General features: G+C 42.3%; 2 protein-coding genes across 6 annotated transcripts in view; one reads left to right on the top strand and one right to left on the bottom strand.

Moving 5' to 3' along the window:
• ZWILCH (zwilch kinetochore protein) overlaps window positions 1–10,999 on the top strand; it is a 38,631-nt gene extending 27,632 nt beyond the window's left edge. For all 3 annotated transcript variants that reach the window (XM_014536284.1, XM_014536286.1, XM_014536285.1), the window contains 5 exons: window positions 2,868–3,004; window positions 4,140–4,235; window positions 5,641–5,753; window positions 9,734–9,854; window positions 10,900–10,999. In XM_014536284.1, the coding sequence (XP_014391770.1) occupies window positions 2,868–3,004; window positions 4,140–4,235; window positions 5,641–5,753; window positions 9,734–9,828 (441 nt within the window). In that variant the 3' untranslated portion in view covers window positions 9,829–9,854; window positions 10,900–10,999. The remainder of the gene's footprint in view (window positions 1–2,867; window positions 3,005–4,139; window positions 4,236–5,640; window positions 5,754–9,733; window positions 9,855–10,899) is intronic.
• On the bottom strand, window positions 349–23,996 carry LCTL (lactase-like). Of its 3 annotated transcripts, none has more exons than XM_014536287.1 (14): window positions 23,906–23,996; window positions 23,224–23,363; window positions 22,697–22,860; window positions 21,970–22,057; window positions 21,596–21,705; window positions 20,018–20,146; window positions 19,819–19,914; window positions 18,584–18,638; window positions 18,331–18,492; window positions 14,873–15,147; window positions 14,237–14,363; window positions 13,854–14,053; window positions 12,965–13,028; window positions 349–391 (listed from the first exon to the last, which is right to left on the bottom strand). In XM_014536287.1, exons 2-14 carry the CDS (start codon window positions 23,339–23,341, stop codon window positions 360–362), a joined length of 1,620 nt encoding a protein of 539 aa, XP_014391773.1. In that variant the 5' UTR covers window positions 23,342–23,363; window positions 23,906–23,996; the 3' UTR covers window positions 349–359. The 3 variants fall into 3 exon arrangements, with proteins under 3 accessions (XP_014391773.1, XP_005862137.1, XP_014391775.1); XM_005862075.2 differs by lacking the exon at window positions 349–391 and adding an exon at window positions 11,019–11,150; XM_014536289.1 differs by lacking the exons at window positions 349–391; window positions 23,224–23,363 and adding an exon at window positions 11,019–11,150 and having other exon boundaries at window positions 22,697–22,838.
• Window positions 23,997–25,243: the final 1,247 nt, after the last annotated feature.

The following is a 25,243-nucleotide window of genomic DNA, read 5'->3' on the forward strand; positions in this document are numbered from 1 at the left end:
GTCCCTCTATCCTAGGTCCTAGGAAACAGATAAATGAGACAGTCAGTGCCCTTAATGACTATTGTCTAGTAACTAGACAGACAAAAAAGTAGCCCTTTTAGTATCATTTATCATTTCTTTAAATTTATCTTACTGACATACAGCTGTATCCTGCTGAAGCCAGTGTACTCTCACAACTTCCATTTATCTAAATTGGTAAGGGCCTGGCCGGTGTTGCTCAGTGGTTCAGGATCGACCCACGAACCAAGAGGTCACCAGTTTAATTCCTGGTCAGGGCACATGCTTGGGTTGCAGGCTTGATCCACAGTAAGGGGACATGCAGAAGGCAGCCAATCGATGTTTCTCTCTCATTGATGTTTCTATCTCTCTATCCTTCTCCCTTCTTCTCTCTCTAAAATCAATAAAAACATTTTAAAAAACGTATACAAGTAAAAATGGTTAGGGAATGCCTTTCTTTATAGGCCCTATAAAGGAATTTTTGCTTTATATTCTCTTGACTCATTTCTATTACACACAAATTCCAACAAATTTACAATGTTCTTTAATATATTGATTCAAAAGAGACTTCTGGGCTTCAGGGTCATGATTACAAACTTCTGTATTTTTCTAGTGTCTTTATTTAGGAAGTTTAGGAAATTAAACAGCATCTCTACTGACCCTTGACATTCGATGGAAGATCCTTTTAAATATGTTTTTATTGACTTCAGAGAGAGGGAGAGAGAGAGAGAGAGAGAGAGAGAGAGAGAGAGAGAGAGAGAGAAACATCAATGATGAGAGAGAATCATTGATCAACTGCCACCCACACACTCCCTACTGGGGATCGAGCTACAACCCCTGGCATGAGCCCTGACTGGAAATCAAACTATGACCTCCTGGTTCCTAGGTCAACAGTCAACCATCGAACCACACCAGTGGGGCTTAGAAATGAATCTATAGTACCAATTCATTTGTCATTTGTCTCAGAAAAATACAAGATAAAAAACTCTAGCAGGTCTGTTGTGCAAAGTAAGATTCAACTGGATTCTTTAGAGGTTTAATTTTTGCTTTTCAAATTTTAAACATTTATATATCTTTTTAATGGAAACATACGTGTGTGTGTGTGTGTGTGTGTGTGTATGTTAATGGGGGGCCCGGATGGGAATGGTTTGATAAATTTTTTTAAAATTAGAAAAGGGGCCACACTATTAAAAGTTAGAATACTTATAGGACAAATATACCCTTAATCTCATCACCCAAATATTAGTACTCTAATTTTTATGAATTCCCCGCTAGTCATTTCATATGCCTGTTTTTTAAAAATATGGTTTTGACTCCAAACTTTTGACATAATAGTCCTTAAACTTGAAAATCTCCTAGAAGGATTGTTAAAATGCTAATTTCTAGGCCCCAGTGACTGGGTAAGTCCAGGGCTCAGTAATTGTCTTTTTAAACAAGTCATCTCCTATTCCAAATAACTGATGTTTTCCCCTACTATGTTAGTTTTCTATTCTGCATAACAAATTACCACAAACTTAAACGCTTAAATGAACACAAATTTATCTTATAGTTTCCAAGGGTTGAGAGTTGGGCACATTTTAGCTGGGTCTTCTCTGCTCAGGTCTTCACAAGGCTGAAATCAAGGTGTCAGCTGCATTTTCAGAGGCTTAAGGGCGAGATCTACTTCCAAGTTCCTTCATTTGTTGTTGATAGAATTCTTTTCCTTGTGACCTATGACAAAGGTCCCATTTTCTTGCTAACTGTTGGCTCAGGATCAGTCTTAGGTCCCAGAGGTTGTTTGTGGGTCCTTGCCATGTGACCCTCTCCAAACATTACAGGCGGTTTGTTTCTTCAGAGCCTGTGGGAGATATCTCTAATGCATCTTCACCTTTTAAAGGGCTCACCCGATTAGGCCGTAGTAATGATTGTGATCTCTCTTTTGATTGATTAAATGTCCATCAGTTAGTAACCTATTCACAGGAGTGACATTCCATCATATTCAGAGGTCCTGGCTCACGCAAGGGTAAGGGATTATACAAGATGTGTACTCCGACGGGTGGCAATCTTGGGGACCATTGTAGAATTCCACCTACCATATTTGCCAAGGGCTATTTCCTTAGGATGGGTTCTCAGAAATAGTATTAGCCTGAGCATTTAATGATGCTTGGCATACATTGCCAAATTTCTTTTCTAAAGGGTTGTACCAATTTACCAGTGACATATGTGAGTGGAAGCTTATCCATACACTTGCTTAATTTCTTGGTACTTCAGGTTTACTACCTATTTTAGAGGTGGACACTTCCATCAACATAGCAAGAGTATTGAAGTTAAGAATTATCTGGATTTGCCATTTAGTCCATCTGGAGAGGTTAGTGCGTAGAGTAGCCACCCTCTTGGGCCTCCTTGAGTGAAGCATTTCTGTGAATTGCCTTCACCAGAGAATATGTAGGATGGTTTGCTGAGAACATCCTCAGTGAAGACTTTATTTACAGATTAATTAGAGAAATACTGTTGAAAGGTGGTATATTCTATCTAGCTGCCTCCTGTCTTTTTTCCCACCTATGAATTAAGTATCTAGACCAGCCGTGGGCAAACTACGGCCCGCGGGCCGGATCCGGCCCGTTTGAAATGAATAAAACTAAAAAAAAAAAAAGACCGTACCCTTTTATGTAATGATGTTTACTTTGAATTTATATTAGTTCACACAAACACTCCATCCATGCTTTTGTTCCGGCCCTCCGGTCCAGTTTAAGAACCCATTGTGGCCCTCGAGTCAAAAAGTTTGCCCACCCCTGATCTAGACTTAGGTTTAGCAGGCATGCCCATATTCTTTCTAAAGATTTCCCTTAACTAATTCTCTATTTTGCTTATACTTTTTTTTTTCATTCTAGGAATATTTCGTTTCTCCGTCAGTAGATATACAAGAACAAGTTTGTCGTGTTCAAAAACTTCACCATATTCTAGAAATAATAGTCAGTTGCAAGCTTTTCATTAAACCTCAACATGAGCTTCTCTTTTCTTTAACACAGTAAGTATTTCTCTGTTGTTTTTACTAACATAACATTCTCTTCTGAAATAGTTGCAGCCAAAATATGTGCCTTTTTATTATTGGTTAGGATAGAATCTGCACATCCTGTCTTCACAGTAGCAGAATGGTTCTAAGTCACTGTCATAGGAAGAAAAGTCTTTGAGTTCAGAAGGAATAAGTTTAACACTCGACTCTAGCACTTCCTAATTTCCAGAGGAAGTTTCCTTTCACTGCATCTTGTTTTCTCATCTATAAAAGGATCTAATAACCTCATGTGTTTGTTGTCAGGATTAAGTGATATAATGTATATGCAGTACCTGTCACTTAATAGGTGCTTAATAAATATTAGTTCCTTGTCTTTTTTTTTACATTTTTATACATTTGGGCCAAACTAATTGCTAGCCATTTATATGGTAACTAAATGGAATTAAATATTACCAGACCTCTGTCAACAGCATTACTGTAATTTAGAGATTTCTGTCCATCAGTTTGACTAAAATTAGTTTGAAATAATTCTCATACATGGATTGCTGGTGTCTTGTGTGTATTAGAGTCTCAAACCAGAAATAAGTGAACCATCCAGTGGCAGAATTGAGTTTTTTTTTCCCTGTGAAAGGAAATGTACCTCTGCCTTTTCCAAAATTAGAATTTGCCTCAGTTGTAAAGGGAAAGGTACTAAGAAATGGTTATTGTTTTTTTCTCCATTAAAGATAAGTATATAAATAAGTTAATTCTTTAATTCCTCAGACTCTGAAAACCATGGAGGTTGTATCTTTCTCTTTTGCCTCTTTGTTTTTTTCTTTCTCCCCCCCACCCCAAACACACACTTAAGCCTTTATTTGGGCTCAATTTAAATGTATTTTATATTTACGAGAAATATGTCTACTACTAATTTTTTAAAAGCAAATGATATTTCCATCAAAAAAGAAAAAAGAGAGATAACCAATGTTTTGTTGGGAGTAGGGATATTGTATGTTTGTTTTTTACTTTTGTGTCCCTGAAATTATTCTGTTGTTGATGTTATGGTTAGTAGCATCCAATAAAATGGTTCCCTTATGCATTTTAGACTACCAGAAAGCCTTTATCTCCACGTGGCATTTTTTTCCAAAATAGGGTCTTTTTTTTACTTTTATAGATCCTGCATAAAATATTATAAACAAAATCCTCTTGATGAGCAACATATTTTTCAGCTGCCAGTCAGACCAACTGCTGTAAAAAATTTATATCAAAGGTAAGCAATTTAATAATTAAATTGTGCTTTAAGTCTGGTCATGATTCCAGGCAGTTTCGGTGTCTGTTCCCCAGGACCCAGAGCTGCTGCTCCTCTGAAACTTTCATCATCTTACTCCCTCTCTGCTCATAGTCTGATAATTCCCCCTCTGCCCTGCCTTCTCCCAGACCTTTTGTCTACTCTCTTTTGACCATTGAGCCTCTAGTCTTTCATTTTTCTCTCAATTTGTAATTTCTTTGCTGAACAGGTAGAAAGTATAACCAGAAAGGAAATGACAGTGGGAAAAGAGTGATCAGGGGAATGATAAAGTCAAAGGTATGGCAGTGGGAGTGAGAGAAGACTATGGGATTGAGGAGGTAGAGAACTGTGAGGCTAAGAAGACAGATTAGCCATCCATGTGAACACTTGAGTTTGCCTCAAATGATGGTCTCCCCTTAGCATATAATACACTTGAACTTTCTCTTATACTAAAGTCACTCTTATTTATACCCTCCCTCTATTTAGTTCCCTCTTATTGAAACCCCAGCACTCCCATTGAAACTGCTCTGGCAGGGGCCATCAGTGGCCTTCTTTTTTCTTTTAAGATTTATTTTATTTTATTTTCTTTAGGTTTTAGGAGGAGATAGAGGAAGGGAGAGAGAGAGAGAGTGAGGGAGAGAGAGAAACATCAATTTGTTGTTCTACCTATTTATGCATTCATTTGTTGATTCTTGTATGTGCCCTGACCGGGGATCAAACCTGCAACCTTGGTATATCAGGGCAGTGCTCTAACCAACTGAGCTAGCCAGCCAGGGCTTATTAGTGTCTTTCTAATTACCATATCCAGTGGACACTTTCCAATATGACAATGTTTTTTAGCTCCTTGTGCAACTAGCTGGACCATCAATTCTTTCTCCTTCAGTAAGTACTTACAAGGCAGTTTGGCATTTAACACAATTGCTTTCTCGAACCTTTCCCTTCCTCTGTTTCTGTGACATTACATTCTGTCTTAATTTTAATCCTAACTCTCTGGTCCACCTCCTAGACTGAGAATAGTTCCCTATCAATTTCTCCTTCCTCTGTCTGCTTTTTGTATGTGAGTTTTCACCAGAACTCTGTATTCTCTGACTTCTTTTGTTTTTACTTTCTATCTTCCCTGGGTGATTACATTCATACTCAAGTTTTCAATTCCTCTGGGCTAATAATTCATAACCCAGCTTCTCCTGAGCTTCAGATCCATGTTTCTATATGCCTTTTAGAAGTGAACCCCCAACTTCAGCGTCCTCTAAAATCTGAAATTTAGAATTCTGACTTGTTTGTCTCTTCTTCCTTAGTGCTTATCACATAAGGATTTCACTAATGACTGTAGAAGGAAGAAAGAAAGGAAATAACTACTTTTTCCCTTTGATGTTTTTTATTTCCTTAGTGAGAAGCCACAGAAATGGAGAGTGGAAATAAATAGTGGTCAAAAAAAGGTGAAAACAGTTTGGCAACTGAGTGACAGTCTACCTGTAGACCATCTGAATTGCCACAAATCTGGTAAATATGGTTTGTAATCTATTTAGAGAAATTGAAAATGAAAATGAAATTTTACTGGTAGAGATTATTATTATAGGTCTTGTGCTCAATTTTAATATTTTTAATATGTTTTTATTGATTTCAGAGAGAAGAAGGAAGAGGGGGGGAGAGAGATAGAAACATCGATGAGAGAGAATCATTGATTGGCTGCCTCCTGTATGACCCCTACTGCGGATCGAGCCAGCAACCCCGCCCTGACTGGGGATCGAACCATGACCTCCTGGTACATGAGTCGATGCTCAGCCACTAAGCCACACCTGCTGGGCTCTTGTGCCCATTTAAATGATTTTCCTAAACTCTACATGTAAACATATTTATTCTGAAAAAAGGAATCATGAAAGAGTGCTTTTTTTCGTTAACCTGGATAGATCAAGCAGTAGGAATAAAAATAAGTTAAAAGATTGAAATGCCATACTTCACACTTTTGTGCACTGTTTAAAATAGTGATATTTCTGCCCAAATGTCTTCTCTGTGTCTGGAATAAGGGTTGAGGTTTCTAGTATTCTATCAAAGAATGTTTTTTAGCCTCTGGTGTAATTAGCTGGCCTATCAAGTCTGCCTCCTTTCTTAAGCACATATAAAACTGTAATCTTCACACATGTGGATTGTGTGGTGCTGTAGTCTTCTACTTGTATCTGTCTTAAATGACTGAATTCAAATATTGCAAGTATTATCCAAAATCAAATCTAGTGGTTGTAAGAAAAAATCCAAGATTTCAAAAGCCTATAGTTAACTATGGCTGGGAATACAAATAGTCCCATTTAAGTGATTAATATCTTGCAAAATTATTTCCAGAAAATGTTTATCCTTCTCCCCAAAATATATTTTAATTCAAGCAACTTCTCTCAACTAGAATGGAAACTTCTCTATTCATATGGCTGAACTGTATAAGTCCTAAAGAAACAGAAAGAATTTTCTTGAAAATCATCAGTTAGAATCATGCTGTCTTTTCTAAGTGTGATAGAAAACATAGAGTCTATATAAACGATTGAAATAAACTATATAAAAATAAAATAATTTCTGCATGGCAAAAAATACTGGAGGCAAAACAACAGACAAATGACAAATCAGGAAAATAAATTTGTAGCTCAAGTTCAGAAAAGGGGCTACATTCCCTAGTAAAATAATCAAGTAATATGGACAGTTTGACAGAAAGGAAATTCAAATGTCATTTAAAAAATAAAAGGTGATGCCTGGCTGGTGTTGCTCAGTGGTTGAGTGTCTACCTATGAACTAGGAGGTTCAATTCCCAGTCAGGGCACATGCTCAGGTTTCAGGCTTGATCACCAGTAGGGGGCGTGCAGGAGGCAGCTGACCAATGATTTACTTTCATCATTGATGTTTCTATCCTTCCTTTTGCTCTGAAATCAATAAAAATATTTTTTTAAAAATAAAAAGGTGCTGCCTTAGCCAGTTTGGCTCAGTGAATAGTGTGTCGGCCCTTGGACTGAAGGGACACGGGTTTGATTGTGGTCAAGGGCATGTACCTCAATTTTAAGCTCAATTCCCACCCTGGTTGGGGCACATGTGGGAGGCAACCAATCGATGTGTCTCTCTCATATAGATGTTTCTCTCTCTCTCTGTCTCTCCCCCTCCTTTCACTTTATCTAAAAAAATTAATGGAAAATATCCTCAGGTGAGTATTAACAACAAAAAAAAGTAAAAATAAAAGGTGCTCAGCCTAGCCAGCATGGCTCAGTGGTTGAGCATCGACCTATGAACCAGGAGGTCACGGTTTGATTCCCGGTCAGGGCACATGCCCAGGTTGCAGGCTTGATCCCCCAGTGTGGGACGTGCAGGAGGCAGCCAATCCATGATTCTCATCACTGATGTTTCTATCTCTCTCCCTCTCCCTTCCTGTCTGAAATCAATAAAAATATTTAAAAATAAATAAATAAAAGGTGCTCAACTCTGTATAATCAGAGAAATGCAAATTTATGTTATATGTCATGTTATCTACCTTCACCTATCAGTTTAGCAAAGATCTAAAAGTTAGGTGTCAGTGCTGACAAGGACATGGGGGAACAGTCAGTCAACTTCACACATTGCTGTGTGGAGTATAAAGTTGTACAGCTTCTTTGGAGGGCAATATCCACCAAAATTTTACAAGAATACATTTTTTGGTCCAGCTGTTTCTTTAATAGGAACTTATTCCACACATATAACCAGATGTGCAAAAAGACCTATGAACAAGATTATTGATTGCAGTACATAATGTTTACAGTAGCAAAATACTGGAGAAAACATTAATACGGGCATAGACAAAGGTCTGGAATGATACACCCAAATTCCTGAGGTGTAGCAAGGTGAGGGCAGGAATGATTCTCATCTTTGGCTGAATGTTAGAATCATCTGGGGAATTTTTAAAGTTTAAAGTTCTTATACCCAGACCAAGTAAATTAGAATCTCTGGAAGTAGAACCTGGAAATCAGTAATATTTAAAGTTCTCCAGGTAATTCCCTTGTGCAACTTAAGATTGAGAACCACCAATTTAAACATTTTATTTTATCTACTATGTTGTTTCTGGTGTTTTCTTTAAGATATATATTACTTTTATGATTAAAAAGTAAGTTTTAAACACATGAACATATGTGATGTATTTTTGAAAATGCCGTTTTAAAATTTTACTACATAAAGATTAAATGACCTCTGTCATGAGGAAATTCATGCAACATTAAACACCTTTTTCCAATGATGCTGAATAAGTGAAGGATACTGAACATATCTTTCAGTCTTTTTGATGCAGTTCGTTTCAAAAAAGTGAAAGTGATTTTTAATGTTAGAGTTAAAACAATTTGTTAATGCATTGGTGTAATGAGACCTATGAAAATAAAATTTTTAAATGAAATTGTATGTAAATAAATGAAATTGTGTGCTTAGAAACACACGCAAACTTCATTTTGGCTTGGATAATATAACCTCTTCTACCCATCATATATTCTTGATGTGTTTGTCTAGGAATTTTTCAGTGACCTTTGGCCCAAAATAAGACCCACTATTGAAGGAGGACCTCATTTATATTCAAAAAAAGCCCTGATTGTAAATATTAAAGCCCAGTAATGATTTTTTTTTTCTAAAGGTCATATGTATTAAGAAGTTAGACTTTCTATTTCATTAGACTAAACACTTTGCTTGAATACTAGTTTTTTAAGATATCTAGTGGTATTATACTCGGGAGTAGAACAGTTGATATCAAAAGCAGGAAGACTTAAGAGAGAAAAATGTACCTTTATCTGCCATGGGAAGAGAGAATACTGGTTTGGAGTTAATGGGGGAGAAAGACAGTGTCCAGTAGACTGTTGCTCACCCAGAGGGTGTTCAGGAAATGATTGTTGATAATGGTGAGAATATGGAACCAAAATGTTGACCCACAAGAAAGTGCACACAATCTCATCTAAATGTTAATTGTACCATTTATTTTGAAATACAACAGACTTCAGGAGGGAAAAAAAGGTATGTGTCTAACCCTAAGACTATAAATCCTAGGTAGAATATTTTTTCTGAGATACATATTTAAGATTAGAAAAAATTATTTAACTGTAGTGGATGAGGCACAAACATAAAAAATATGTAATTTTTTAAAAATCTGCTTTATACATAACTAATGGACATAAGACACTGGGGGGTAAGGGAGGGCAGGGGACTGTCAAGGGTGGGGTGAGGGGGGAAGGACACATATGTAAGAATAAAAAAAAAAGAAGCACAAATAAAACTAAAAAAAAAAAATCTGCTTTATATTTTAATTTGTTTAGTCATGTTTTCAATGCACCAAGAGTGTTTACTACTTAAAGGAATTGTTCTTGCTGCTTTTAGTCTAACAAATTCTCTTAAAGTAGAAGACACATCATTCAGGCTACCCCTCTATTATTGTAAAATTCAGCAGTGTACATGGTAGAAAAGTCAGCAGGGTGCAAACAATTCTGATCTCACTGTCTTTCTAGTTACAGATTTTTCTGAATCCATATTAAACAGTAGCCTGGAAGAAAGGATATCCTATACTATCATGGTTACCTGCAGCCAGGTGCATTTCAAGTGAAGTGTGCTGATGGGCTCCTCTATCAGGTAGTATGGTCACTGTTTGTTCTCTCTGAATACTTTGTAATGTGCTTCTCTACAACATAAATGCTGACTTAATACATTCGGAATCTAGATTACGTATCAGTAATCATATAAAAGACTTACCAAATGTTACTGGGCAGTGTAAGTCTAATTTCCTGTCTACTTTCTGTAGTCAACTTACTAGGTCAGTTTAATTCTAAAACCAGGGGAAAAAAAAACAATTTTTTTTGAGTGGAAATATTGTACCTTAAAGCTGGATATAGAGTAGAAAGAGTTTGATTTAAAAAATATTAATGGAAGAGAAAAACACTAGACAGGTGCATCAGTTTGACATTGAAAACAAAGATTTGTTAAAAGCAATTTTACCCCAGCCCAATTGTAAGACTAAATAAACCCCATTTAAAAAATGTTTGAGAGTATTAACTAACCAAAAGAATTAATGGAATAGCATTCCTACTATCTTAATGTTTTTGTGTTTCAGAAACAACATTAAATAATGAGTAATCAGATAATGAGTAAAATGCCTGATATTATGCCTTCTTAAGCCATGTTTTGTCCTCAGATAAATGGAGACTAATTTTAGCATAGTTAAGAATAAAATGAATCCTAATTTTAAAAAGCAAAATAACTAGTTAAAGAAAAGATATATAAATTAATTATATTTCTTTGAGATATTGAAATTAGGAAAGTGTATGTGCTCATTTGCTTGGTACCCACCTAAGCTTTTCCCTGGTTGCCTTATAGGATTTATAAACTGAAAGGATTGTTATAGATGATTGACTATCCATCATGTGTAAGACAGTGCTTAGATGGCATTTATTTCTACATTAAAGTTATGTTTCTGGACAGACTTAAAAATAAAATCAAGTTATAAAACAGTTTGTACACTGTGATCCCTTTTTGCAAAATGAAAATAGGTTCCAAAAAAAGAAAATAGGTGCGTATTAGACAGCAAAATATTAACTTTGACTTTGAGAAGGGTAAAATGACAGGTGATTTTTATTTTATTAAATGCTTATTTTTTATTTTTTTAATTCTTAAATCCCAGCATAAGACCAAAAAAGCAAAAAGAAAAAAATTACTATGGAGCCTGAAACAGACGTATGTAAATTTTTGAAGCAGAAAATGGAGGAAGAGCCGGAAGATTACTGAAAGATGAAGCTGCAAAATGGGTAACCCTGTCTCAGCTCTGGCTCCGCAGGAGGGACATTAGGAGAACTGCAGCGGTTAGTACACAGAGGGTACAGACTGTGGGTACCACGATCTCCGTCACCATCTGCATATGACTTAGCAAAGGCTCTGAAATGGAACACCACCACAAATGAGAATGTGATCATTTTAGCAAGTATAGTTTTATCCTGAAAGCTTTAGCTGTATTGGAAAAACTTGGAAAATGGCATCACACTTTCTAATTATTCTCACTTGCTATTAAAGAATTAAATGTTATAAAAAATTATGTGAGGTATTTGGAAATATTTCAGAAAACAGGACAAAGAATGCCTAAATTTGATTCTTCCATAGGTATTGTAATAAAGTCTTAAGTGTGTATTAATCCTTGTGCTGACCATAATTAATCTCAGATTATTAGCAGCTATATCCCATGGTTTTATAATTTTCACTGGGGGAATTTGTGAAAGAAAAATCCTTAGGAAACATTTCCAGACTTTCAAAGATGTTATTGTGTATCTTAAAAGGTATAGGAGTTTCTTTATTGCAACACAGTTACTCCTGAAGTGTTAAATGTTAAGCATATTTCATGTATGTGAATATAGTAGAGGACATTGATACAATACCTGCCTTTGGGTTTTGTGCAGTCACCCTGGTTACCAAGGTGAATAAGGCACAGGCCCTGCTCTTAAAGAGCTTATAAGCTCAACAAATTCCCCATCATGTCTGTACATGATAAAAGTTTATTTTTGTTTAATGGCATATGCATTCTTAATATTGCCTGGTTATTTAGATATAGGAAGGGGGATAGGCACAGTGGTATATTGGCCTATAAAAATAGCTGAATTGGTAGGGTTTGGTCTAGCACTATCCACCTCTGATACCACATTAAAGATGTGTTCATTAAAACACATCTTTAGCCTGGCTAGTGTGGATCAGTGGTTGAGCGTCGACCTATGAACCAGGAGGTCACAGTTCAATTCCTGGTGAGGGCACATGCCCGAGTTGGCTCATTCCCCAGGGTGGGGTGTGCAGGAGGCAGCCAATCAATTCTCTCTCATCATTAATGTTTTTATCTCTCTCTTCTTCCTTTCTCTCTGAAATCAATAAAAATACTATATATATATATTTTTTTTTTTTAAATCAGGAAGTGTATTTCTCTGCCCTTGTAAAGAGATAACAAAATTCAAAGAAACAAATTATATGTGTTGGCATTTCTTATTATTCTACGTCTCTGAGCTTTTAAAATCCCATTGCATAAGAAATGATGCCTTCTGCCCAGCCAGTGTGGTTCAGTGGTTGAGCATCAACCCATGAAGCAAGAGGTCACAGTTCAATTCCCTGTGAGGGCACATTCCTGGGTTGCAGGCTCGTTCCCCAGTAGGAGGCATACAGGAGGCAGCTGATCAATGATTCTTTCTCATTGATGTTTCTATCTCCCTCTCCCTTCCTGTCTCTGAAATCAATAAAAACATAAAAGGAAAAAAAAAAAGCCTTTTATCAGGTCAGGGACCTTGTTTTGTTCATTGCTGTATCCCCAGAGGTTAAAACACCCCCTTCCTAAAAGTGAGTACTTAACGATTACTTTCTGAATGAGTGAATAAAATATATAGTGTTCTTTGACTTTATTTCATTTGGTATAATGGTTGAATTTTCCCCTTTCCACAAAGCCTACTATAACAAAACTTAAAGATGTATAAGTTTACATTATGATTCAGGGAGAATAAGAATAAAGTGGATAAATTTCTCTTTCTGGTAAGTTTTTAAAATATGATTTTAAATGCTTATAAAATAGACATTTGTAATTGTCTTAAAATAAATTATTGTTAATTATGTGGTTTGGAAGATTGACATAGGGTAGGTCCACATTTTGAGATTTTGGTAATGTTATTATCTATGTAATTATGTAGTTTAATTCTCAAAGGGGAGAGTTAAAATATACTCACCTGCAGCAAGCATCTGATTGTTGATAGAGCATGTTTCCAAGGCTTTGAAGTACCAACTTTCCACCTAATAAAAAGCCGCTTGGTAATTAATGTTTTTAATCTGCTTGTAGATTAAATTAGTTAACACTTATTAAATACCTATGTGTGTCATTGTGAGGGTGTCAAAACGCAGTCTTTATCCTTAAGGAGCTTATAATCTAGTGCTTTCCTAGTAATGCAAGACTAGAGAATGCCCGAGAGCTGTCAGTCACCGTTTCCATGTCTCACTGGGGTCACCCTAAAAGAATTGGTAACTAAGTGAAATGTGTAAAAATTACTTTCATTAAGACATTCTAAATTACATGTTCTATTCCCTGTCATTAGGTACAGCAACATAAAGAGCTGGTAGAAAAAAATTATATGTTATTGAAAATGTTTGGTATGTTTTAAAGGATTATTACATTTAATTATTTTTAATCTCATTTGGAACCAGTGCATCTGTATGACTCTGCCTTTTGGTGGGAAGAGAAATGAACATTTGACTTACTTGACTTTTCATGTCTCTTAAAGAATTTGCAATATTTATTTACATTAAGATATAACATTTAGAAGAACATTTAACTTAAAGTCTTTATTGACTAATACAACCTAAAGCAAACAGGACTCCTGCATTATCATAGTCTGCCCTTAATGTTCTGCATGTTAGGATTGATTTTAATGTGTGCATAACCTGTTCTCAGCAAATTAGCAAAGAGGTTGTGTGAGGTAGGGTCAGAGACGAAAGGCCATGCTCCCACAGACCCTTGTCCTCTTTCAGGGAGGAAAGGGGAGAGAGGTGCCTGCCGAACTCTGTGTGCCCAGCTGCCCAGGTCTTCTAAAGTCCAGAATGAGTAAGAGGGATTAGTCCTACCTCTCTTGGGTTGGGAAAGCCATTGGCAGTGACAATCTTCTTGTAATATTGAACTGAAGCTTTTGGATACCGAGGCTTATTTCTGTTGTTAAATTCAACATAGTAGAATCCATATCTATTTGAATATCCTTTCTCCCATTCAAACTGATCCAACAGAGACCAGGAAGTATACCCTTTTATGTTAGCACCATCTTTTATAGCTGCAAAGACATTTTATTCCATTTTTAATGTATTACATTTACTTGGAAAAATAATATGAAGATAATCTTAAATGTTTTCATTTATGAGATTTAGAAACAAGTTTTAGTCAACCATGTGTATTATCAAATTTTGTTCAAGTTAAGTAGAAAAATATGTGAAGACAGTCTTGGTTTGTATCTCACCTTTTAACATTTCATTTATATATCCTTTAAGGTATTTAATTCTCCACTTGTCACATAATTGAGTACAGTGTAATGTTTGCGATGCTCCATTTTCCATCACATATATGGGAGGATCACCATATTGAGTCTGAAAGTGAGTCACAGTAACAAATATCTTTAAAAATCCAACTTACAGGTGGGTTTCTGATCTGAGGTACCTATAGACACACATGTTCAAGCCTGCCATATTTTAATCGAGTGTGTTTAGGGTTTAGTAAATGCCAGTTCACACGTTTAAATATATTTAGAGGTGAACGCAGGCAAGAGGCAAGTTCATTTGAAAGAATACGTTTCTCAAAAAATCAGCATATTGTAGAGAGAATATATTCATACCTTATTCTTTCCACATATTCCATTTCAGGTGAGAAGGGCAGCAGAATAACTAAATGTGGGATAAGACTTTTAGCTACAGGGTATATACATTGAAATGCTTATTTATAGTAGGCATTAGACTGTAAGGTCTATATTAGCCTTTGAAGTATGAGTAACTGCATTTGTTTTGTGTTGTTAATTTTAAATGTAAGCACCTGTGCTTAAGCTCTAAGACCATGAATTCAGGTCAAAAATGCCTTTTAAATAGCTTAATGTAATAGTCACCTGAGCAAAGTTGAGGAGCCTCCTAAATCCCCATGGCACAGAATATAGCCACTGAGACCCCAAATCAGGCCAGTTTGGGTCAACCAGTTCTACTAAGTCACGATCGTTCTGGTAGCTGGGCCCCCGGCGGGAGGGGTAGTTCCTTTCTGTGATGTACCGGGTCGTAAAATGACCTAATCCTAAGAAATCGGATGTGCCTTTAATGTAGCTCTTTTCTTGGAGTGAGAACACAGGTAACCTCGACACATCCAGGCCTTGCTCTGCACTCTTTCTTCCTATTGAGAGAGAAAAATAGAAGTTAACAGTGATTCTCACAATCATTTTATGTACCATGATGATACTGGCATGTTGACATAAAACCTTTTATCCAGATCCTGGGCTTTGGGATTCATTTGTATGGAAAATGTAACCTTAGCTTTTCAAACTAGAATTTTGACATTTGAATATGATCCAAAAATTTAAACGTTTGTATTGTTTAAAAGTAATACTTTCATAGATTATTCAGTAAGTGGTATGTTGACAAGTGTGTAGCCATCTGGAAAATAGTAGTGTTGGGTTCCTATATTATTCCTTACATCAAATATTGGTAATTTTAATGGCCCCTGGGAAAGGAACAGGAAGGCCAGTGGGAGGTGGGGCCATATGGTCACATTCATGCTGGGTAAGCTGGTACATCTCTGTGTTAGAAATTTTTTTAATTGATTTTTTTTTGAGAGAGAGATACATTGGTTTGTTGTTCCACTTATTTATGCATTTTGGTCTCTTATATGTGCCCTGACTGGGTATCAAACCCACAACCTTGGCATATTGGGACATCACTCTAATCAACTGAGCTACCTGGCCAGGGCTGGAAATTTTGTCATAGCTTTCAAAATTATAAAGGTATATGTCCTTTCACTGATCAATCACAAATCTGTTTATCCTACCTTTTATTCACTCTTGTAAAAAGATGTATGTACATGGACCTTCATTGTAGATTGAGTAGCAAAAGGTTAGAAACAATCTGAATGTCTATCAGGAGAGAATGGTTAAATAAATGGGGTATCTATCAGTACACGCTGCAGCCATTAGAATGAATGAGGCATATACCAACATGGAAAGAATACCAAGGTACATGTTTAAATGAAACAAAGATGCAGAGCGTTGCCTATGATACCAAGTACCACCTCAGAGCAGTGCTTTTGCTCACACATGTACAATCCATGCCTGGGAGTGTGCTTCCTCCTGGGGAGGATGAGAGTGGTGGGGAGGGGGAGGGACAGAGGCTTGACTTTTCACTTTGTACTATCTTGTACTTAGAAAAATTTGAAACACCCTGGCCGGGTAGCTCAGTTTGTTAGAACATTGTCCCAATATGCCAAGGTTGTGGGTTCCATCTCTGGTCAGGACACATACATTGAGTTTTTTTTCTTTTTAAGAGAGAGTGGAAGGGAGGGAGAGGGGGAAAGAGAGAACGAAACATTGATGTGAGAGGGATACATGGATTGGTTGCCTCCCCCATGGGCCCTGACTGGGGCTGGGATTGAACCTGCAACCCTTTGATGCACAGGCCAACGCTCTACTGAGCAACACTGACCAGGTTGTGACTGCATCTTTAATTCAGTCACACTGAAGGACTGAATTTTTAATTTTAGTAAACAAATGGCTATAGGCTGTCATTGGATAGCATAGACATACATTGTGTGTGTGTATAATGTATATCTGTATATATCATTATATATCTGTGTGTAAATATATATACATTATTCATAACATTTCTGTCATCACCAAAAGTTCTATTGGTCAGCAATGGTATAGAATTACTTTTGTTCATATGTTTATTGTGAATAAAAAGGTGCTGGAGAAGCCTGGAAGTAATTTGTGAACAAGATTTCAAGCAGATGCTTTCACTCCTAAAGAAAATATCAACTGCTCAGAGGACCCTTCTTTCCACATTGTGTAAAGGAAAACTTCAGCCCAGTTCTACTTATCAGAGTGGGAGTTGGTAGGGTCTGGGATGATTGGCCTTAAGCCCAAGAAAACTGCTCTATGACAAATCATCAGTTTGGCTTTCGGTGCAGTCCTGTGTGGCTCCTGTGATGCCCTCAGGGTCATGAGAGAGTGAGTGCACCTGTGAATGATGGATGTGCTGCAGGAACATGGGCGCTGTGGTCATGAGCGCTTTTTCCTTGTGCATCTTGAAGAAATTCCCAAGATTTTGCGTGTATGTGTACAGGCGTGTCACAGAACTGTTACTGCCAAGAGATTTTTAGAGATTATTTTGTCTGATCCTTCATTGCATATGATAAAACTGACACTCAAAGAAGTGAAGCACCTCGTCCAGTCACTCACTGGTTAGTGGCAGAGTTGGAATCAGATAAGTCTGATGAATGGTGCTGTAGAAAGGGAAAGTTTTGATATGTTGGCTTCTCAAACATCCAGAATAGCCTTGTTACACGTGAGATTGTAACCTATTTCAATGCCATCCTTGTCTCTTTTTTTGTAGTGGAGTGTGGGCTGATGCCTCTAAATAACACAGAGATAATACATTTACATTCCTATGGCCAGGCGCTGCGGGTTGCCTGCCCTCTAGTCCCAGGCCTGTCTTCCTTGCCCTCTTCCTAGGCGCCATGTCTTTTATGGTCCCTCCCCAGCCTCTGAGGTCCTACCTCTGGTGGCCTAGGGCACTCCAAGGCATGTGGTTCTGTCCTTTAAGGCACGAAGTGAAGGCAGTTTTGGGTGGAAGCCATTTCCTGGGAAGATTCTTGTTCTTAAAAATAGATATGACAGCTATTTCCTTTTTTCTGCCCCTGCGTGTTGACGTGTAAAGATGTGATGCCTGGAGCTGCTGCAGCATCTGTGGCATTGGGAGTAGTAGATGGTGCCGAGGGGAAAGGTGGAATGAGCTGAGTCCTCAAAGATTAACCTATCCCTGGATCATCCTCCTCTAGACTCAGGGGATGATAAATTCCCTACTTTCCAAGTGACTTTAGTTGGAGTTTTCTGTTATGTGGCACTTAAAAGCATCCAAACTGATAAGGCCATGTGCGCTGTACCTATCTTTATTCTCTTCTCTGACACTGGAAACCAGAGCTTGGAAAGTATTTCTCAAGTGACAGACAGAACTGGCAATAGAACTGACACCACCCATGACTGTGTCTTTGATTTCTCTCTTCTACTTCCCTGCAGTTAAAAAGGAGTGGATTGGGGAGGAAAAGGCAGGACAGCAGGACACAAAAGAGAGCAGCCCAGAGAACTGCTACATTTTTCTCCTGGGTTTTGAACTTCTTGGGATTTGTTTGGGTGTCCCCTCACACACACACACACACACACACTGCCTTAATTCAAACAACCAGTTCTCAGTTCTTGACGGCCTCACCCAAGCCCAGGGTGTTCTATCCCCCTGCCTTCTGCTCATTTCACCTAAGTTCAGTACTGTCGCTGTGGCATCTGCAGTTTTAAAATGGGTCTTGGCTCACCGATACGCTCCTTCATGACTTGGGGGTAGTCACCAGCATAAATGGGGTTGGCAAACCAGCCCAGGCAGAACTGTAGATATCTCTCGGCAGCTTCTATGTCCTTGGGATTACTAGTGTCCACTGGTTCCCCCCAGTCGCAGTTTAATGAAATCCCCACCAGCCCTTAAAGGAAAAGAAAGAAGGGGTGGCAGTCAGGAGTGACCATCACTCCTCCGGGCACGTGATTCTCAGCACGTGTGGTGGTGCAGCTCACCTTGCTGCCTGCTGCGCCATGTGCTGTTGTAAGAATGCCAGGCTTGGGCATGGGCCTGAAAGAGGAAGGACTTCATCAGAGGGGCCTGACCCCTCCATTTCTCTCCTCCCTTTCCTTCCTAACTCTAGAGATCCAGATGGAGTCCCATCATTTTCATGAGTCTAGCCTTGATTATCCCAATCCATAGTCTCCCATCCTCTGACCTCCAGAGGCACTTATTTTCTTTGTATGATACAGGAAACTTGGGCTAAATCTGGCATAAACACATAAACCACCACTACGTGTCTTTTTTTCTAAGGTTCTTGCTAAAGCTTCTCATGTTCCTGGTTGTCCACTGCAGTAGTAGGCAGTACTTTTCCCCTACCGAGCTCAGGAAGCTAGGAATATACCAAGCACCGGCACATCCTTGAGAAATGGGATTCAAAATGTGCCAGCCTACCTTCTTTGTATATTCTCTCCCAGTGACCCACTGATGCCTCCAGAGCTCTGCCCTTTAAATATTCACAGTTGCTCTTTATTGCTGCTTCTAAACCATCTCTCCTTCCTCCTTCAAAAACCCTAGGTCTTGTCAGGCCAGCGTGGCTCAGTGGTTGAGCATCGACCTATGAACCAGGAGGTCACGGTTCGATTCCCGGTTGGGGCATATGCCTGGGTTGTGGGCTGGATTCCCAGTGTGGGGTGTGCAGGAGGCAGCTGATTGATGATTCTATCTCTCTCTTCCTCTCCTTTCCTCTCTGAAATCCATCAAAATATATTTAAGAAAAAAACAAAACCCTAGGCCTTTTGGAATCCATGCTATCAGAGGAGTTCTCTTAAATTACTACTGTCCTTCACCAACTGTCCTCCAGTTACTTCTGCTCATTGAAGTTTTCAGCCTCTAGTTCACTGTCATTCCCCCGCTCCTGTCACCATTCCACACAAGACAGTTTAGAGCTACAGGGGACACGTTTTCCCATGCGCGCCCTCCACCCCTTGGCTGGACTGTAAGCCCTAGCGAGCAGCCAGGATACACCATCTCAGCCTCAGTGTCCCGCAGAGCACCGGATGACAGGACACTCCAGTCAGTCCTCATGGGAGGAAAGTGGACGGTGAGAAAGGGCTATGGAAGATGCTGGCTCTGAGGTGGGGCCACAGAGGACAGAGCTCAGGCTCGGACCCCTGGCCATGCAGAGCGGACACTGGGGCTTGTCCCTCCACCCTGAACCCAGACTTCCCTCCCAGAAAGCCCGCCTCACCTTAATGATGTGGTGAGCCGCCTTGTACAAGCCTGTGCCGTGGAGCTTCAGGCCTGGTGCGTGGTGGCCCGTCTCATAGCCCTTTTCTGCCATTGTCTACAGGGATGGCAAGTGGGGACCGATAGGGCCTGTGAGAAGTGGCAGGGAACGCTCTGGCCTGGGAAGTGAGTTTTCTCACCCGGAGAGGGGCCCTGCTTACCCGCGGATCACTGAAAGTGACCCAGTACTTCACCCGGTCCCCAAAGGCCTCGAAGCACAGGTTGGCGTAATCACTGAAGTAGTTGGTCATGCTCGTGTTCTGCCACCCGCCATACTTGACCTGGAGCAGCTGCGAACAGAGGGGCGCAGAGAGGAGCTGGTGCCCCAAGGGTCTGTCTTCAGAAAAGACTCGGAGCTGATTGGCCAAGTGTGTGGGAGAAGCGGGCGAGTACAGCTACAGAGGATGTTCGGAGGAGAGGGCGGCAAAGATGCAGGATGTTGAGCATTTAAGACTGAAGATGATGGCAGTGATGGGCCATGAAACGTAAATGTGGAGACGGACTGTGTTAGGTACCTTGGGAGCAGGGAAGGTTTGAGATTCATGCTTCAAAGGAACTGGATAGAATGAATATTTAAGAAAATTTGCCAAGGGAAAGAAGTGTGATCATGGGGAAATAATCTTAAATATAAATTCCGAAGAAATAAGGCACTGGGCATGAAAGCTCTGTTTGGGATTCTGAGGGCTGTGCCGCTGTCAGAACCTCAGAGGAGCCTGTTATGAGAGAGGACTCCGCTTCCTTCAGCACAGGGCTCTCTCCCAGCCAGAGGATCTGCTCACAAGGGCCGGCTTTCCCGGGGTTCAGCATTCCATCAATATTACCTACCAGCTCTCCTTGGTGGGTTTGAGGGGATGCTAAAGGGTAGGTGAGTGAAGGCAACCAACCAAGGACGAAGCTGGGGGATGGTTTCCAGTTCATCTGCTTAAAGGCTGCTCTCTGCCCCCAGCCCCAGCTTAGAGACTTCCCTTCCCATAGAACAAACCCTGTCACCTCAGCTCGGTGGTTGAGGCCTTGCAAGTTGCCCCTCCCCTCTCTATCCTGCCTGCTCCAGCCTGCTCCCCAAACTCTAACCGAATCACTTGCCCAGCAGCTCCCTCTCCTTGCCATGCTCCCTCCAGCCAGAACACCGCTCCTCCCACTTCATGCCCCAGCTTGCAAAGCACTGACCAGACTCATTCTCCTCCCAGCACCTCCCTGAGGCCATGTCTCTATCCTCTGCCTTCCCACCACCCTGTCTCACAGGGTCACATACATGGCTCCTCCCCTGGCTGGACTGTGAGCTCTGTGTGGTCCTGTTGAATGAATAGTGATGTCTAACAGTGATGTTCTTAAGCGTGTTCACACTTCATGGAAACTGCTTGGGAAGGGGGTGGGGCTCGTATGTGAGCACATATGGCGCTGGCTCAAATAAACTGGGGAAAAAGGCTAAACAAACTTGTTAATTATAGCATGTCATCAGATCTTACTCAAAAAGATGTTTTTCTCTTTATAGTTTGATTTGCTGTTTTTAGGACAAATGTTCTGGAAAACCTCAAAATCCGCAGTTAATCACTTACTACAAACATTAGTTAAACCAGCGACCTCCCAGCCACGAGTGAGTCAGATTTCTTCTTGACTCCTTCCCATCTTTGTGTCTGGACCCCAGGCTTGGCTCCCACCTTGGCGTCCTAGGGCCCAGATCAGGCCCCCTGCTGCCGAGCTGAGCTCCCCATGGGCCTCTGCGCCTGCACAGCCCTCACCTGCGGGAGGTCCCAGTGGTGCAAGGTCACGATGGGGGTGATGTTGCTCTTCAGAAGGGCATCGATGAAGTCGCTGTAGAATTTGATTCCCTTCTCGTTCACCTGGTCACCTGAAGGTGAGATGAAAGGGGGCTTGACAAGAAAGGACCGTGGCCTTGGCCTTCTGAAATGCAGTACTCGTAGGGCTGAAGGTACCTCAGACCACCAGCACGTGAACCTCAAAGGGGTGGTATAGACTCCTGGGAGCCCAGCTGCCTGCAGAGCCTGTGAAAGCTGCTGCCAGAAGAAACTGTCCGTGGTCTCGTCCCCAAGACTCTCCCTCTCTGTGGCCTAAAGGGGCCACGCTGGGGCTGGGAAGGGGCTGCCTAGCTCACCTCGGACACCAGTGGGTAGGAGCCTGGGCCAAGACAGGGAGAAGCGGTAGTGGTTCACGTGCAGCTCCCTCAGCAGAATGATGTCCTCCTGTGCAGACAGGGCGGGAGGCAGGGCAGGTGGCCTGGGGCCCTGGGGTGGGCAGGTAGGGGGCACCCTGAGGGGCCCCAGGCCAAGGCTCACTCATGTCTAGGCTCCTAGTGGGTGAGGAAGCACCCGCCCCTGCTTCCTCCTGGGGATAGAGTCAAATAAAATGCAGGATATGGGGCGCTTTGCGAGGGCCATAGGGTATTCCTAATAAACGTGGGTGATGAGTTCCCCAAAAAAGTCAATCCAGAGAAGAAGAGTGGATGCTGAGCAGAGGGATTGAGGATGAGCTGGTCCCACTCCCTCCACAGGGGCTGATTCAAATGCAGGGATCAGGGATTCAGGCCACTGTGGCCTATGGGCCCTGGGCCATAACATCTGCCCTTTGGCTACCCCTCACTCGGGTACCACAGCAGGGCCCTGAGTCAGGTGGGGCCCTACTCTCCTTTCCTCCTACATCTACCTTCCTACACCTGCCCACACACCCAGTCCCCGTCCCCACTCGCCCCATCCCCTTTGGTGGGGAGTGTTTAGCAGAGCACTGGGTTGATATTGTCACTTGGGCTCCCTCAGGATGTCACTTCCCACCTCTCAGCTAGCTGCGTGCTCCAGCACCCACCCACACGCACACCCTTCACTCACCTGGACCCTGTAGTAGCCATTACAGGCCACATCTGCTGTCTCCTCCCCGAGTACTTTCCCCTTCCCGCTGTGCGTGAAGGCATCCCAGATGCTGGGCCCCTTCCCATCCTGGTCCCAGGCGCCCTCCGTCTGGAAGGCGGAGCTGCCCACACCCCAGGAGAATCCTGCAAGTAGAGACCCCAGGCTGGGCTCAGGGGGCTCCCACCCCTGTCCAGCTGGGGACTAGGGTTGTGCTCCCGGCCGCAGGGCAGCCCCTTCCCATCTCTAGGAGAGGGAGTGGGTGGGTAGATGGGGGGAGACAGAATGCATTAAAAACGTTCTTGCACAGTGGTAGCTCTCATAGCATGCTATCTGTAGAGTAACTCTAAACAAATCTGTTAGGAACTTCTTTTATTTGAGAACACTACAGAGAGTTATTTTCCACATTCTATCTGTCGGGAAGCTAAAACACCAAACCCCTTGGCAAAGCCAGCCAAGGTGGACAAGCCGACAGACAGACGGACAGACCAACAGAGGAATGGACATACCAGGTGGAAAGGTTCCGTAGTAGAAGGAGGCCTCTTCTGGGGATCCCTTCCTGGTGGCCCCCAGCCCAGACACCAGAAGCAGCACCCACCAAAGGGTGACAAATGGCACTGGCTTCATGGCACCTGGCCCTCCCCCATTCCTGGAAAAGCACACCTGGCAGGTGTAGGCCCGCACAGCCAGGGATGGGGGGCCGGACCCCAGCTTGGGGCAAAGGCCAGGAGGGGAGGAGGAGGGGAGGTAGGCGCGCTTTATCCAGAGCAGCGTTGGCTCAGCTGGGGCCCAGCAGCAGAGGCTGAGGCTGGGCACCAGATGTAATTCCTGCAGATGTGAAGCACTAAGGAGGAGATGGATGCTGGGCTTGGGGAGCTCTGGGTCTGATGGGGAAGGGCCCCCATCAACCCCACTCCCTGCGTGATAGGGGACCCAGCCCACACCCTGTGAGAGACCCGGTCTAATGGGAAACCACCTCTCCCTAGAGAAATGTGTGATGGGGCAGGCAGGACAACCAGAGAGCCTCTGCAGCACCCCCACCTACACACTGTGCATGCAGAGGGATGGACCCCCCCCCCCATTTTCAAGCCGGGGACAGTGAGCAGGGTCACCACCCTGGGGCCTCCAGTTCTGAGGGTCAGAGCAATTCCCTCCCACTGGGATCCCCTCTCTGATTCCTGGCCAGCTTACCTAGGATTGTTCCTGGTCCCAGATACCCCCAGAGCAGTACCTGGTGGCCACAGGGCTCTCAGACTGGCCCCTTCACAGCAGAGCCCATAGCCCTGCCGAAGGTTCTGGTTAGGGGCGTGGTCAGTGGCCTACCCTCTTCCACCCCTCCCACCACCCCCCTCTGTACAAAGAGCTTCAATAACCCCATTCAGTGGGGTGGTTGGGAATGCTGAGCTGGCTAGTGGGGCCTGAGTCAGCAGCTGGGCAGCTTGGCTCTGGGTCCAGGGGAATCCAGGTCGCCCCCTCCCAGGGCAGAGGGGCAGTGACCCGGTCCCACTGACCCTTTCTGAGCCTCATGTGCCACACTTTAGCCTGCTAAGCTTAAGGTAGAGGTATCGGAGTGGGAATCTGTGTGTGTGTGTGGCGGGGGGGAGTACATATGTCTCTATGTCTACCCTTTCCTGCTACCAGAGAGCGCTCACTATTGAAGGTAAAGTTGGTGTTTCCACCTTGCCCTCCTCTCTTTGGACTCCTCATTTACTACTTCACTCGCTCATTCGCCAGGCCTGCCTGCTCCCTTCACCTCACTCGGCCCACATTCTTCTTGCCTTTAGCTGAACCCTCATGGTGGCTCTCTCACCTGGGGTTTACCTCTATATAGTTGATTATTTCTTTCTACTCATCCTTCAGCTCCTCTATGGGCAGCAGCACCTCCTCCCCCAGGAAGCCTTCCCTGACCCACCCATCCCCAGGTCAGGTTAGGAGCTGTGGGTTTACCTCCAGCCCTGCACTTCCACATCTGCTGTTTGTGTATCTGTGCCCCTGCCCCCTTGTAGGCCCCTGGGAGGTGAGGGCGTGCCGGCCTTGTTCACCCAGCATTCCCAGCGCCAGCACTTACTTGATGCTCAGTCATGTGAGTTCAATCTAAATAACACAATAATTATTCTAAAAACACTTACTGGGTGCTTCCTGCAGTCCAGGTCTTCTCACATGTTGATCCATGTCATCCTCCCAGCACCCCGTGCAACAGCAGCAGCCTCAGCCTTGATAGGGGGAGAGGGTGTGGATTTCCCGGCCCCCGCAAGGGCAGGACTGTTGCCTGACACCAGTCCGGAGGTGACTCTGCTCTGGAGCTGGTACCACTACTGGACCTGTTCTGAACTCCTCCGCCATTTCCCGCCAGAGCTCCTCCAGGCCTTGCCGCCCCGGCAATTTTCCAGAGATTTGCTGAGGGAGGCCTAAGGGCAGGTGCCTGGACACAGGCAGGGGCTACTCACAACCCCCACCCCAGGGGCCCAGCTAGGGGCTGGAGCTGGCTCCCTTGGGCTTCCACTGCCAAAGGGGATGAGGGCTTTCTCC

The sequence above is a fragment of the Myotis brandtii genome, unplaced genomic scaffold, assembly GCF_000412655.1.
Source record: "Myotis brandtii unplaced genomic scaffold, ASM41265v1 scaffold160, whole genome shotgun sequence".
In the NCBI taxonomy this organism is placed as follows: domain Eukaryota; kingdom Metazoa; phylum Chordata; class Mammalia; order Chiroptera; family Vespertilionidae; genus Myotis; species Myotis brandtii.

Excerpts from the sequence above, each read along its gene's own strand:
- LCTL (XM_005862075.2), bottom strand. The coding sequence starts at position 23,341 with ATGAAGCCAGTGCCATTTGTCACCCTTTGGTGGGTGCTGCTTCTGGTG. Across the intron at positions 14,054-14,236 it reads TATAAATGAAATGTTAAAAG|CTATAAAAGATGGTGCTAAC; the intron begins GTGAGATACAAA and ends ATGTCTTTGCAG. Across the intron at positions 11,151-12,964 it reads CAATCAGATGCTTGCTGCAG|AGCCTTTGCTAAGTCATATG; the intron begins GTGAGTATATTT and ends GTTCCATTTCAG.